Source organism: Myxine glutinosa, chromosome 9 (genome assembly GCF_964187855.1).
Source record: "Myxine glutinosa chromosome 9, kmMyxGlut1.1, whole genome shotgun sequence".
In the NCBI taxonomy this organism is placed as follows: domain Eukaryota; kingdom Metazoa; phylum Chordata; class Myxini; order Myxiniformes; family Myxinidae; genus Myxine; species Myxine glutinosa.
The window spans coordinates 725965-742646 of NC_136269.1; the positions used below are offsets into that span (position 1 = coordinate 725965).

Here is a 16682-nt window from a genome sequence, read left to right on the forward strand (position 1 = left end):
AGACACGAAATTAAAAACACTTCACAGCCACGAAACAGGAAATTAAAAACACCTCACAGCCATGAGACACGAAATTAAAAACACTTCACAGCCACGAAACACGAAATTAAAAACACTTCACAGACATGAAACACTAAATTAAAAACACCTCAGCCACAAAACACGAAATTAAAAATACTTCACAGCCACGAAACACGAAATTAAAAACACCTCACAGCCACGAAACACGAAATTAAAAACACCTCACAGCCACGAAACACGAAATTAAAAACACTTCACAGCCACGAAACACGAAATTAAAAACACCTTTTTTTTTTTTTTTTTTTGTATACAAGATCGAGGCTCGTGAAAGAGCGAACATTAATCACACAGAAAGACAAACAGACACATAAAACAAATAACATCGGGAGCGGTAGACAAGATGGGGAGAGAGGGGGAAGGACACAAACACAACATTTGAGAGCAGGGACCGAGAGACATGGAGACATCAAGAGATCTGTGGGAGGGAGAGGGCTTTGGGGGGGAGGCATGTGAAGGGGGGGGCATGTGAAGGGGGGGGGTGGGAGAGGTATAAACATATGGACACTGCCAGGATTTCCAGGAAAGAAGTTGGAATTTCAAACAAGGTGGATCTGGGGTGAATTAGTGGGGGTAGAAAAGATCAAGGTTATGGATGGGGGAAGATAAGAGATGGTGGTGAACAGCTGTTTTAAAGACCTGGAGGGAGGAGAGGGATTGAAGGGAGTGTGGGAGTTTGTTCCACAGGCGGGAGAAAAGAGGAATGAAAGAGTGAAGGTGAGCAGAGAGCCGAGATTTCGGCAGTTTAACCATCAGAGGGTTGCTGGCAGATCTTGTGCGACCTGTAGGAATATTTGGGGGACAGAGCACAGAGAGAGCTGGGGGAGCAAGGCCGGAGAGGAGTCGGTAGAAGACAGAAAGGCCACCTACCTGCCTGCGGTGAGTGAGTGAAAGGCCCTCAGAGATAGCTTCATCGCGGGAGATTCCAATGATTTTGAAAGCTTTGGATTCAACAGCGTGAAGCCGAGCCAGGTGTGAGGCAGGAGCACCAGCCCATAGGGGAGAACAGTATTCCATTGAGCTGCGGATGAAAGCCTTGTATGTGGTGAGGAGCTCAGGTGTGCCGAGGAAGGACTTCGCACGATGGAGGATGCCCAGTCGGCGACTGGCTTTGGAGGCCAGCTTGGAAATGTGGTTTTCCCAAGAAAGATCATGGCAGATAGTGAGACCCAAAAGCTTGAGTGACAGAACTTCTTGGAGAGGATTGTTGAGAAAGTAGATGGGAGGGTTGTCCAGTCGATCTTTTCGGAGAGACATAGTAAGAGAGTGAGATTTGTCAGGATTGAAAGACATGTTCCACTTGTTTGACCAGTCTGTGATTTTGTCCAGGTCTTCAGAGAGTGAGGAGGCTGCAGACTGCCGATCTGAGGGAAGAGGAATGGAGCGGCAGAGAGTGGAGTCATCAGCAAAGAGATAGAGAGGATTTTCCAGAGAGTCAGAGAGATCATTGATAAAGACCAGAAAAAGCACAGGGCCCAGCACACTTCCTTGGGGAACTCCAGCCTGAACATGAAGGGGAGATGAGAGAAATCCATTCAGGGCCACACGTTGACTACGACCAGAGAGGAAGTCCGCAAGCCATGCATGGAGATTTCCATGGATACCATACGAGGAGAGTTTGGTGAGCAGAGCTGGGTGCCAGACCGTATCAAAGGCCCTTGATATGTCAAGGGAGACAGCTCTGATTTCCTGTTTGGCATTGAGGACCTCCATCCATTGTTGAGACAGCAGAAGCAGCATGTCCAGAGTAGAGTGACCTGGTCTGAAACCAAATTGATGATCAGAGATCAAGCCATTGGAGAAGAGGAAAGATTTCATATCCGAAGCAATGATGGATTCCATGACTTTGCTGATAATTGGGAGCAGGCTGATTGGTCTGTAGTTGCAAGGATCTGTTTTTGCACCTTTTTTGTGTAAAGCGGTAATGTTAGCTGATTTCCAGGATGCTGGCAGATGACCTTGAGCAAAAGATAGGGTGAAAAGAACAGAGAGAGGGTGAGATAGAGCGGCAGAGCAGGATTTTAGGACCCGTGGGCTGATGCCGTCTGGTCCAGTTGCAGAATCAGAGTCGAGGTTTGACAAAAACTCCTCCACCTTGTCAGGAGAGAAGGACACAGAGTCCAGGAGCAGTTGGGTTCGACTGGGAAAGGTGGGAACAGAGAGAGATGGGTTTGGGACTAAGGATTTCGAGGCGAACACAGAGTTGAGGCATTCGGCTTTGTCACGTGCGATGTCAACTGTGTGGCCATTTGAGGTAAGGGAGGGGATGGAGGGGGAACAAACACCAGAAACAGATTTGACCAGATGCCACCAGGATTTGGAGGAAGGAGACAGGTTTGAGAGTTCATTCTTGAGTGAGGAGAGATAGTGCTTCCTGGCACTCCTGAGGGTAGACACACACTTGTTCCGAGCTTGGTGGAAGGAACTGAGATTTCCTTCAGTTGGATTAGCCTTCCAAGAGGCAAAGGCAAGTTGTTTCAGGGCAACTGCCTCACCACAAGATTCAGTGTACCATGGACGGGAGGAAGGGTAAGACAACTGAAGGCGAGATGGGATAAATCTGTGCATGAGAGAGATCAGTTTGCTTTGGAAGAATTTCCAGGAAGAATTGATGTCAGAGGCAGTGGAGATGGGAGACCAATCCAGACGATTGATGGCTGCTTGAAGACCGTCCCAGTCGGCCTGAGTGAAATGCCAGACTCGTCGACGCTGAGGAGGCTCTCTGAGAATGGCCAGAGAGATGTCCACTTTGACAAGCACATGATCAGAAGAACCGATTGGAGCAGAAGAAGAGCAGCAGACATTAGCAGGGAAGTTTGTCATAACCAAGTCTAGAAGAGAAGATACTCCATTGGCTGAGATCCGGGTCGGGAAATTGACAGATTGTGTCAATCCCAGTGAGTCACAGAAGTCCTTTGCTGAGGTGCCATGACTAGTGAGAGAGGAACCCACACCCAACCAGGTGGCATGATGACAGTTGAAGTCACCACATATGAGGAAGAGAGAGTTGGGATGAGTGGATAGAAGTTGGTCCATGTTGTCAGACATTGAAATGTAGATGGAGTCATCACTGTTTTTGGGACGGTACAGAACACATATGAACAAAAGGTGGGAGCGGAGAGGAAGCCGTAACCAGAGGTACTCCTGCGGGTGAGGAGGAAAGAGAGCAGTGCAAGGAGAGTGAGGAAGAGAGTTTTTGACAAAGATAGCCACCCCACCACCAGGCCGAGGCTCAGGTCTATCATACCGGAGGAGGGAGTAACCAGGAAGAGATATTAAGGAATCAGAGACATCTTGAAGGAGGAAAGTCTCTGTTAAGCAGATCAAGTCTGGATTGTCAGAAGCAACCTGTATGGAGAGATCAGTCAGGTTTGATCGAAGGCCCCGGATGTTTGAGGTCCATACCGTTAATGAAGAGAGAGGGGGAGCATCGGGTACAGGACAGGGGAGGGGAGGAGTAGGGTAAGATGAAGGATGAGAGGGGGAGGTAGGGAGAGCAGTTGATAGTGTTTCAGATGTTGCAGAAGAGTTCCAAGAAAGGGGAGGATGAGGAGGATGAAAGGTTTGATGGTGAAGGGATGCGGCAGAGTGAGGGGTTGTTTGAGGGGGCGCAGAGGAAAGTAGAAGGTTTGGGGGGGTGGAGGTATGAGATAGAAGGGAGACGAAGTGGGGAGGAGGCAGCTTGGAGGAGGAGGGGGGAGGAGAGAGAATTGGAGAGGAATGGTATGGGGGGAGAATTGAATGGGAGGGATTGGGGGGGAGTTTTGAAGGGGAGGAGTGAGGGGGGAGTTTAGGAGGGGAGGGGCAAGGGGGGAGTTTTGGAGGGAAGGGGAAAGGGGGGAGATCAGGAGTGGAGGGGCAAGGGGGGGGATTAGGAGGGGAGGGGCAAAGGGGAAGTTTAGGAGGGGAAGGGCAAGGGGGGAGTTCAGGAGTGGAGGGGCAAGGGGGGAGTTTAAGAGTGGAGGGGCAAGGGGGAAGTTTCGGAGTGTAGGTGCAAGGGGGGGGATTTGGATGGGAGGGGCAAGAGGGGAGTTTAGAAAGTGGATGATTAATGAAAGACGAATATTGATAACAAATTGGGTTTGTTGTGATTTTCAAGTTAGCAATCCGATTCAGAACGATGGAGGAGGGATGGAATGAATGTGAATTTAGACCATGTAGTGAGGGAGACGTATAAGATATTGAATTTCTTTTTTTTGAAGTGGAATGAGTTGGAGAGGAAATTGAGAAAAGCCTTTTAAATAGGAAGAAAAACAGCGTGTTGTAATATACCACTGAATAAAAAACAGAAGGGGAAAGGTTAAACATATTTAAATAATATTTAAACAGAACTATGAACAATCTTACATGCACAAAAATACCAACGGGGGGAGAGCCGAGAGGGACCACCACGAGTCACGTGAACAGGGCAAACGGTGGATGGCAAGGAGATAATGGGGGCGGGGCGAACAGCACACCTGGACAGAAAATACAGGATGAGACAACAGTACACGTGGAGAAAAGAAAATAAATGTTTTTGTTTTTTTTGTTTTTGGGGGGGGGGGGGTGGGGATTTAGAACGTTAGACAGTATTATGTTCGGGGTAGAAGGGAAAAAACCAAGAGCCAAGCAAAACACGCTTAAGTTAACAAAACACCGACGGGGGTGCAACTACAAGGCCACACACGAGGAGCAGAACACGATTAATTAATTACGAGTTCCAGGAAATTCAAACCAAAACTAACTATAATCAAACAATATCGCATGGACGATAAAATAACGAGTTGAAATTTGACAATCTATCTGGGGAAATGGGGGAGAAACACGTGGTCGAAGAACGAACGAATGAATAAGAATGAATAAACGAATGAGCACAGAGAAGGTAATGTCTTCTTTTTTTTTTTTTTTTTAGTTGAGATTTACATAAGGAAGTAGGCTTTGGGGTGGAAAGACTGCGAAAACAGAGAACGAAAGTTATTGGATCACAAACGACAGGCGCTGAGAGAAAAACAAAGCCTCAAGGTTGTACAGTGTACACTGTACAAGGCCTCAAGACGACACGAATTAACACGATTTTCAATACAGGTGTGAAAGATTTTCACCGAAAATCTTTGTCGGGACAATATACGTACATACACCATAAAAGAAATACAGTTATAACGAAAATACAAATGGGAACAATTACTTAACTTCGATTTCGATGGAGAGCGTGTGGAGCTGCGAAAAAACGAACCATCGCCAGCAAGACCGGAAACGGAAGTCAACAACCACCTCACAGCCACAAAACACGAAATTAAAAACACTTCACAGCCACGAGACACGAAATTAAAAACACCTCACAACCACGAAATTAAAAACACTTCACAGCCACGAAACACGAAATTAAAAACACCTCACAGCCACGAAACACGAAATTAAAAACACCTCACAGCCACAAAACACGAAATTAAAAAGACCTCACAGCCACAAAATTAAAAACACCTCACAGCCACAAAATTAAAAACACCTCACAGCCATAAAATTAAAAACACCTCACAGCCACAAAATTAAAAACACCTCACAGCCACAAAATTAAAAACACCTCACAGCCACAAAATTAAAAACACCTCACAGCCACAAAATTAAAAACACCTCACAGCCACAAAATTAAAAACACCTCACAGCCACAAAATTAAAAACACCTCACAGCCATGTTATTTAAAAACACCTCACCACCACGTGATTCAAAACCACCACCTCATTATTAAAAACACTTCACAACCACGGAAACAAAAGTTTCAGGGAGTAGTTCAGTGACAACAGACACTGCCCCGATATGTAGATATATAGATAAATAAACCTGAAAATCGCAGAGCCAGAATTATTTATTTGGTCTGGGAAGCCCATGCAAGGTTTCTTCTTCTTCAGCCTATCACAACCCTGGGTGAATGTGCGATCTTTTTTTAAAAAGTTCGAATTTTGCCAAATCTGTTTTATTCGTTTGTTAATGTACCTCAGCCATTGACAAATCTGGAATTATAATTTTATTTGAGGTTCAAATTAACCCGGGACATTGTGTCAAACGATGCCTGCAAGTCTGTACATGTGATAAATAATTAATTAATCGTCCACAGTCGACTCTTCTTCTTCTTCATGTAAAACAACTTCCAGCTTCCAGACCGTACATCCAATCATCTTCAAATTTTTCACACTTGTTACTCTTCATGACTTCTACTACAGTATGAAGTTTCACGTCGATCAATGAAGTGGTTCAAGAGATATAAATGTTTTTATTATTTGCGTTTAATTAACGGTATCTGCCAAACCACGTGACCTGTCGCAAGTTCCAAAAGGGCAATTTAGTAGACTGATATGCTGAACAGATTTGTGAAGTTTCCCCTCAATTGGATCACAAATGAGGGAGGAGCTAGGTTTTAAATGTTTTTGCTTAAAAACGTCATAACTCTGAAGCCATGTGATGCATGACGTCATGCTCACTGACTTTTTTTGTTCGTCATGGTTATGCGATTCTGCCTGCAAAGTTTGGCCTCGATCTGTTCAGGTGTTTTGGAGAAAAAAATGGATTTTAGTGTTTTTCACTCAAAACAATATGGCGGCCGGACCACGTGACCTTTGACGTCATAATTACCATTAAAATATTCTGCAGACTGAGTCCCTCCTATGGTAAGAATTTGCTCTCAATCGGTCCAATAATTGCAGAGAAAATGTTTTTTAAAGGAAAACAGAAAAAAAAATTCCCAAAAAAACTTCCTGGATCCGGAATAATTTCTTGAGCTTCACCAAAAACTAATCAATTCTTCTTTATCCCAAGGGCAATCATCCCACTAACTTTCATCCAAATCCGTTCAGAACTTTTCCAGATATCTTGATCACAAACACACGCACATACACACGCACACACACACACACACGCACGCACGATCGAATGCATTACTCCCTGGCGGGAGTAACTAACACATCCGCCAAACCAACACATCCGCCAAACCAACACATCCGCCAAACCAACACATCCACCAAACCAATAAATCAGCCAAAGTAACACATGTGCCAAATCAACACATCCGTCAAACCACCACATCCACCAAACCAACACATCCACCAAACCAACACATCCACCAAGCCAACGCATCCACCAAGCCAACGCATCCACCAAACCAACACATCCACCAAACCAACGCATCCACCAAGCCAACGCATCCACCAAACCAATACATCCACCAAACCAATACATCCACCAAACGAACACATCCACCAAACCAACGCATCCACCAAGCCAACGCATCCACCAAACCAACGCATCCACCAAACCAACGCATCCACCAAGCCAACGCATCCACCAAACCAATACATCCACCAAACGAACACATCCACCAAACTAACACATCCACCAAACGAACACATCCACCATACTAACACATCCACCAAACTAACACATCCACCAAACCAATACATCCACCAAACGAACACATCCACCAAACCAACACATCCACCAAACCAACACACCCACCAAACTAACACATCCACCAAACTAACACATCCACCAAACCAACACATCCACCAAACCAATACACCCACCAAACTAACACATCCACCAAACTAACACATCCACCAAACTAATACATCCACCAAACCAATACATCCACCAAACCAATACATCCACCAAACGAACACATCCACCAAACTAACACATCCACCAAACGAACACATCCACCAAACGAACACATCCACCAAACTAACACATCCACCAAACCAATACATCCACCAAACGAACACATCCACCAGATGAACACATCCACCAAACTAACACATCCACCAAACTAACACATCCGCCAAACCAACACATCCGCCAAACCAATACATCAGCCAAACTAACACATCCACAAAATCAACACATGCGCCAAACCAACACATCCGTCAAACCACCACATCCACCAAACCAACACATCCACCAAACCAATACATCCACCAAACTAACACATCCACCAAACTAACACTTCCACCAAACCAATACATCCACCAAACTAACACATCCACCAAACCAACACATCCACCAAACCAATACATCCACCAAACTAAGACATCAGCCAAACCAACACATCCACCAATCCAATACATCCACCAAACCAACACATCCACCAAACCAACACATCCACCAAACCAATACATCCGCCAAACTAAGACATCAGCCAAACCAACACATCCACCATTCCAATGCAGCAGTCAAACCAACACATCCGTCAAACGAACACATCCGCCAAACTAACACATCCACCAAACCAACACATCAGCCGAACCAATGCATCCGCGAAACCAATACATCAGCCAAACTAACACATCCGCCAAAACAATACATCCGCCAAAGTAACACATGCGCCAAATCAACACATCCGCCAAATCAACACATCCGCCAAACCAACACATTCACCAAACCAACACATACACCAAACCAACACATCCACCAAACTAACACATCCACCAAACTAACACATCCACCAAACTAACACATCCACCAAACTAACACATCCACCAAACTAACACATCCACCAAACCAACACATCCACCAAACTAACACATCCGCCAAACTAACACATCCACCAAACTAACACATCCACCAAACTAACACATCCACCAAACTAACACATCCACCAAACTAACACATCCACCAAACCAACACATCCACCAAACTAACACATCCACCAAACGAACACATCCACCAAACTAACACATCCGCCAAACGAACACATCCACCAAACCAATACATCCGCCAAACTAACACATCCACCAAACAGTCACGTGAAAAAGTAAGTACACCCCATGTAAAGTTTTGACTTTTTCAACATATTTCAACATACAGCTATTTGATCTTCATTTCAACAATATTGATAGATAAAGGTGATATTGTAGCGGTTACCGCTGGATGCACACAATCGCCTTGCACCGGCCACAACACGGCCAGACGCGCCTCTCCCGGGCATGACCGGACTCACTGTTCCCGGGCACGCCCGAACCTCCCGGGCACGCCCAGTCTGGTCTTTCCCGGGCATGCCCGCTCTCGCCTTTCCAGGGCTCGCCCAGAGCGTCCGGGCATGCCCGCTATCGCCTTTCCAGGGCTCGTCCAGAGCGCCCGGGCACGCCCAGCCTCGACTTGCCAGGCCGCAGCCAAACACGCCCGGACAGGTCCAGACTCGCCTTTCCAAGGCTCGCCCTTGACACCCGGGCATGCCCGGTATAGCTTTTGCCGGGCAAACTTCCCGACATAAATGTGTATATATATTGCTGCCTGATAAACGGGCTTGTCAGAATACCTGAGCTGTTTTGTTTCAATAAAGCAACTCGGACGAATTCCGTCTTTGGTCGCGTCAATTCTTTCGACTCGCGTTGGAGCGCAGTTCCTTCATTGGTGACCTACCGACATGGATACGGCAGTGACGCTTAAACTGCCTACCTTCTGGGAGGCTCACACGGCTGTTTGGTTTGCTCAGGCGGACTCTCAGTTCGCCCTGCGAGGCATCACCGCGGACGACACCCGCTTCCACCATGTTGTGGCGGCGCTCGGTTCCGCCACCGCGGCCCGCGCCTTGAGCCTCCTCGAGCACCCGCCGGCTGCTGACAAATACGACGCGCTGAAGACACTCCTCCTCGACGCTTTCGCCCTCTCACCGGCAGCACGCGCACGGCGCCTGCTCGCTCTGCCCGAGCTCGGCGACACGCGCCCGTCCGAGCGCATGGACTATATGCTCTCGTTGCTCGGTGAGCACTCTCCGGATTTTCTGTTCCGCGAGCTGTTCCTTCGCCAGCTGCCTCACCCGGTACGCCTCGCCCTGGCTGGCACGTTGATCACGGATTCCCGCGCCCTCACCAGGGAAGCCGATAAGATCTCCTCGGCGGGCCAGCACATCGGCGCGGTTACCTGGAGCCCGCCGCCGTCCGAGGCGACACCCACGACACCCGAGCGCCCTGCGCGGTTGGAGGCCGAACTGCCGGTGCAACTGGCGGCCGCCACGCTGCACCGCCCGCTTCCGACACGACGGCCGGGGCCTCCACCTGACCGGGCGTGGTGTTATTACCACACCAGGTTCGGACACAAGGCTCGGACGTGCCGGCCCACGTGCACTTTCGGCAGGTCGGGAAACGGCCGGGCCGGCGTTCATTCCCAGCCATGAGCGCCGGCCACTCGGGCAACTTGCTGTTTATTCGGGACAAAGCGTCTGGGCGGCGTTTCCTGTGTGACACCGGCGCCCAACTGAGCGTCATACCCGCCTCCGAGCAGGACAGGCGGGACGCCGTTTGCGGCCCCTCTTTGGTCGCTGCTAATGGCTCGGCCATACGCACTTTCGGCCCACGCATCGTCACCCTCTGCTCCGGCAGCCAGCGTTTTCAATGGACTTTTGTGACCGCCTACGTCCCCATGGCTTTGCTGGGCGCCGACTTCCTCTGCGCGCACGGGCTGCTGGTCGACGTCAAACGTCGTCACCTTGTCAACGCCGAGACCTTCAGCTCCCTGGCGTGCACGATGAGCAGCTCCGTGCCGACCGAACTGGCGTGCGCCCTCCCGGCAGCGAACGAGTTAGCTCGCCTGCTCGCGGAATTCCCTGCCCTCACGTGGCCGACGTTTTCGGCCGTCGCGGTGCGGCACGGGATCGAGCACCACATACCCACTACGGGCCCGCCGGTCTACGCCAGGGCCCGCCGCCTCGACCCGGCCAAGCTCGCCGTGGCGAAGGCCGAGTTCGACGCGTTGGAGCACCTCGGCATCGTGCGGCGCTCCGATAGCACGTGGGCCTCCACTGCACATCGTGCCAAAGCCGGGGGGTGGATGGTGCCCGTGTGGCGACTACCGCCGTCTCAACGACGCTACCACCCCCGACAGGTACCCGATCCCGCATATTCAGGACTTTTCCGCCCGTTTGGCGGGACGGGTCATCTTTTCGAAAATTGACCTGATACGGGGCTACCACCAGGTACCTGTCCGGGCGGCCGACGTCCCGAAGATGGCCGTCATCACGCCGTTCGGCCTGTTCGAATTTTTGCGGATGCCGTTTGGCCTCAAGAACGCGGCCCAGACGTTCCAGCGCTTGATGGACGGCGTGCTGCGCGACCTGCCGTTTCTTTTCGTCTATCTGGATTATATCCTCATCGCCAGCACGTCCCACGCCGAGCACCTCCTCCACCTTCGAACACTGTTCGGTCACCTCAGCGAGCACGGCTTAATTGTCAACCCGGTCAAATGCCACTTCGGCGCGACGACCGTTTACTTTTTGGGCCACCGCATCACCAAGACCGGGGCCGTGCCGCTGCCGACCAAGGTCGAGTCCATCACCACGTTCCCGCGTCCCCGTTCCATCAAGGCCCTCCAAGAGTTCCTCGGCATGGTGAATTTTTATCAACGATTCGTGCCCCGCGCTGCTCAGCTCATGCGGCCCCTTTACGAGGACCTTCGGGGCAAGCCGGCCAAGCATGACATTGTTTGGTCCGCGGCCATGGACACGGCCTTCGCCAGCGCCAAACGGGCCCTCGCCGACGCAACGCTGCTGGCTCACCCGGTGCTCAACGCGCCCATTGCCCTCACTACGGACGCCTCCAACTACGCGGTGGGCGCCGTCCATGAGCAATGGGTGGACGGGGTTTGGCAGCCACTCGCTTTTTTCAGCCGGCAACTCCGGCCGAACGAGTTAGACTACAGCACGTTCGACCGCGAGCTGCTCGGGCTATTCCTGGCCGTTCGCCATTTCCGACACCTCCTGGAGGGCCGCCCGTTCACGGCTTTCGTCGACCACAAGCCGTTGGTCTACGCAATGGCTAACGTCACGGAGCCGTGGTCGGCCCGCCAGCAGCGCCACCTCTCCGCCGTGTCGGAGTTCACCACGGACATCCGGCACGTCGCCGGCAAAGACAACGCCGTGGCCGACTGTCTTTCTCGGGCCAGCGCGAACGCGGTCCACCTCGGCGTGGACTTCGCGCTCATGGCGGCCGACCAGACCACCGACGCCTCGGTGCAGGCACTCCGTGCGGCGGACACGGGCCTCCGCCTGGCCGACATTCCCTTCGCGGGCACCGTCCTGCTCTGCGACGTCTCCCAGGGCCAGCCTCGCCCCATCGTGCCCGTTTCCTGGCAGCGCCGCATCTTCGCCTCCATCCACGGCCTTTCTCACCCGGGCCGGAAAGCTTCTCAGAAGCTGGTGTCGGCGCGTTTCGTCTGGCACGGCCTTCGACGAAACATCTGCGACTGGGCCAACGCCTGCACGGCCTGCCAGCGGGTCAAGGTCCACCGCCACACCCAGGCCCCGCTGGCACCTTTCGCCGTGCCTGAACGGCGTTTCGACCACGTCCACGTGGACCTGGTGGGTCCCCTGCCCCCCTCGCGGGGGTTCACCCACCTGCTCACCATGGTGGACAGGACCACCAGGTGGCCGGAGGCCGTGCCCCTCGCCTCCACCACCACCGCCGACGTGGCGCAGGCGTTCATCGCCACCTGGGTCGCGCGCTTCGGCGCACCAGCGGACATCTCGTCCGACCGCGGCCCACAGTTCACGTCTGAGCTTTGGGGCGCGGACGCCCATTCGTTGGGGGTCACGCTGCACCGCACCACGGCCTACCACCCCCAAGCCAACGGGTTGTGCGAGCGGTTTCACCGCTCCATGAAGGCCGCACTCATGGCCGGCCTTCAGGACGACGGTTGGGCCGACCGGCTGCCGTGGGTCCTTTTGGGCCTCCGCACGGCCCCCAAGGAAGACCTCCAGGCGTCCGCCGCCGAGCTCGTCTACGGCCAGCCGCTCCGCGTCCCGGGCGAATTCGTGCCCGACGCTACCAGTCCCTGGTCCGCCGCTCGCCAGCGCTCGGACCTCCAGGAGGCCGCCCGACGATTTGCCCCCGTGCCGACGTCCCGCCACGGTGGCCCCCAGTCCTACGTCCCCCCGGCGCTTCGCACAGCGGAGTACGTCTTTGTGCGTCATGACGCGCACCGGGGGCCACTCCGGCCGCCGTACGACGGGCCCTTCCGGGTCCTGCGACGGGGCGACAAGTCTTTCATCGTCGACTTCGGCGGCCGGCCGGACCGGATTTCTGTGGACCGCCTCAAACCGGTGCACATGTACGTCGACCGACCACCACGGTTGGCCCTTCCTCCGCGGCGAGGCCGCCCCCCGTCCACAGTTCCCCCCGCTCGACCACCCACCACCACGTCAGACCCCTTCCCACGACCCTCCAGGGGTCGCTTCGGCCGGGTCATCCGGACCCCCCTTAAATTGACCCTGCCGGTGCAGGTCGATTCTGGAGGGGCGTGTGTAGCGGTTACCGCTGGATGCACACAATCGCCTTGCACCGGCCAGAACACGGCCAGACGCGCCTCTCCCGGGCATGCCCGGACTCAATGTTCCCGGGCACGCCCGAACCTCCCGGGCACGCCCGGTCTCGTCTTTCCCGGGCATGCCCGCTCTCGCCTTTCCAGGGCTCGCCCAGAGTGTCCGGGCATGCCCGCTATCGCCTTTCCAGGGCTCGTCCAGAGCGCCCGGGCACGCCCAGCCTCGACTTGCCAGGCCGCAGCCAAACACGCCCGGGCAGGTCCAGACTCGCCTTTCCAAGGCTCGCCCTTGACACCCGGGCATGCCCGGTATAGCTTTTGCCGGGCAAACTTCCCGACATAAATGTGTATATATATTGCTGCCCGATAAACGGGCTTGTCAGAATACCTGAGCTGTTTTGTTTCAATAAAGCAACTAGGACGAATTCCGTCTTTGGTCGCGTCAATTCTTTCGACTCGCGTTGGAGCGCAGTTCCTTCAATATAATATAACAAATATCATGAAACATTTACATTTTGTAGTCCATTGTATAATTTAAATAAACATAAATGCAAATTTCGCATGTGGAAAAAGTAAGTACACCCCTACATTTATCACGACTTCAAATACCAAAAATTAGAAACAGGTGCACCAGCTCAGGTTCAAATGATTAGAACATCGTTAGAGAGGATCTTGGAGGAAGCTGTCTTATTTAAACCTCAGACATTTAGTTTGGTTTGCTCTTTGTTGTTGAAGTGTGCGGCGTCACCATGCCTATGCAAAAGAGCTCTCTGAGGCCTTCAGAAAGAAGGTTAAAGATGCCTATGAGTCTGGGAAGGGATTTAAAAAGATCTCCAAACAATTTGAAATCAATCATGCGACTGTCCAGAAGATCATCTACAAGTGGAGAAGATTCCAAACAACTGTCAACTTGTTCAGGCCAGACCGCCCCAGCAAGGTCAGCCCGAGAGCAGACTGCAAGATGCTGAAGAACCCCAGAATGTCATCACGGGACCTCCAGGCAGCTCGTGCCACTGTTGATGTCAAAGTGCACGAGTCTACCATTTGAAAGAGGCTGCACAAATTTGATCTACATGGGAGGTGTGCCAGGAGGAAACCTTTGCTGTCGAGAAAGAACATCAGGGCAAGACTAAAGTTTGCCAATGAACATCAAAGCAAAGACCAGCACTTCTGGAACAATGTGCTCTGGACAGATGAGTCAAAGGTAGAGCTATTTGGCCACAGTACCAGAAGACATGTTTGGCGAAAACCAAAGACAGCATTTGACCACAAGAACCTGATACCAACTGTAAAGCATGATGGTGGAAATATTATGGTTTAGGGCAGCTTTGCTGCATCAGGGCCTGGGCAGCTCACCATCATAGAATCCACGATGAATTCTTCATTGTACCAGAGGGTGCTTGAGGATAATGTGATGCCATCTGTTGGAAAGTTGAAGCTCAACCGAAGGTGGACATTGCAACATGACAATGACCCTAAACATACGAGTAAATCCACCAAGGAATGGCTGAAAAGAAAGAAATGGAGGGTTCTGGAATGGCCAAGTCAAAGCCCGGATCTAAATCCCATCGAGATGTTGTGGGGGGATTTGAAACGAGCTGGGCATACAAGAAACCCCTCAAACATCGCACAGCTGAAAGAATTCTGCATGGAGGAGTGGGCAAAAATTTCTCCCAGTCGATGTCAGAGACTGGTAGACAGTTATAAGAAACGCCTACTTGAGGTTGTTTCTGCCAAAGGGGGCAATACCACCTATTAGAGCCAAGGGTGTACTTACTTTTTCCACATGCGAAATTTGCATTTATGTTTATTTAAATTATACAATGGACTACAAAATGTAAATGTTTCATAATATTTGTTGTATTATATCACCTTTATCTATCAATATTGTTGAAATGAAGATCAAATAGCTGTATGTTGAAATATGTTGAAAAAGTCAAAACTTTACATGGGGTGTACTTACTTTTTCACGTGACTGTAGAACTAATTTTATTTACTACGAAAGGCAAAATAAAATATAGCCTATTAAAAATTAACGCTATTTAAATTAACTTAAAATATTTACTCTCAAAAGAAGATATCTTATTAAAATAGCATAGCTGGTCTTATGCTATAGATTTAAATCGATTATCATGAGTTCAAATCTCATTTTTAACATTATGATTTCTCAGATCATTAGTTCTTTACTCACTTTTGTAATAATTTTAATCGCTGTGGCTTTTTAAAACTTTAATTGAACGAAAAGTTTTAGGGTATATACAACTACGTAAAGGCCCAAATATTGTTGGGACTTTTGGACTTCTTCAACCATTTGCTGACGGAATCAAGCTCTTTATTAAAGAACCTTTACAACCATCTCGCGCTTCAATTTTCTTGTTTATTTTAGCTCCTGCCTTAGCCATTTCTCTTGCTTTAATTTTATGAATTTCTCTGCCTTTACCTCTATCCCTTTCAGATCATGATGGGTTTTTTTCGACTTTTGTAACGCATCAAGAAGAATGTTTAAAACTGGAGAAAGAATCAAGCCGGAAGTTCACCACAGCAACGTTGGGGCGATTGGCCTCATTTCCTCCTTCGATGTCAGTTTCTCCTCAATCTCGTGTTGTCGAACTTCTTGGGGGAGGTAGTTCGTGTGCATGACCATGACCTGACCCATGAGTACCTGCAGCATGTTTGTAAAATTTGGAAGAGATTGGTCTAGAGGTGTGGAATTGTATATAAATCAAAGAAAAGGCTTCATACTGACACACACAGAAAACTCGCTCATACATCACCTTCTATACCTACACCATACCTGTATCACCATAAACATCCAATGTATTACAAAGGCAGTCAGGTAATATGTATGAATATTTGAACGACTTATGATCATAACCCATTTGATGATCGCATATGTATGCTTTACCTGGAACCCGGATGCTTTACCTGGAACAGAATTCTTGGCTCGTTCTAAGTGCAGCGAGGATTCTGTGGCCATCCCGTGATTATGTGGGAATCCCTGGCGAAACTGCTCACGACTCCAACTCTTGGAGAATGACCGGTCCAGTGAGGTGGACTTGGCATCTGATCGCATAGCTGGGACCCAAATGACGATTGTTATTAAATTTCTTGGTTTAGGTAAGAGAAGCATCACACTTATATATATATATATTGTAACCACATGATATAGAACTGCTTTACTGCTGTTTACAATCTTCACCTGTGCTGTATAAATTGCATCAAGGACCTTAAGCAGTGTGTTGCAAAGTTAACATTTATGATGCTTGCGGCACTCCATACCTGCTGTCTAAGGAACAAAGGTTTTGCATGAATTCCATGTCCACTT

General features: G+C 50.2%; 1 protein-coding gene across 2 annotated transcripts in view; it reads right to left on the minus strand.

The window, feature by feature from the left end:
• The window catches only part of LOC137435670 (ral GTPase-activating protein subunit alpha-1), a 532061-nt gene that overhangs the window by 265566 nt on the left and 249813 nt on the right, over positions 1 to 16682 (minus strand). For both annotated transcript variants that reach the window (XM_068129617.2, XM_068129616.2), the window contains exon 17: positions 16283 to 16432. In XM_068129617.2, the coding sequence (XP_067985718.2) occupies positions 16283 to 16432 (150 nt within the window). The remainder of the gene's footprint in view (positions 1 to 16282; positions 16433 to 16682) is intronic.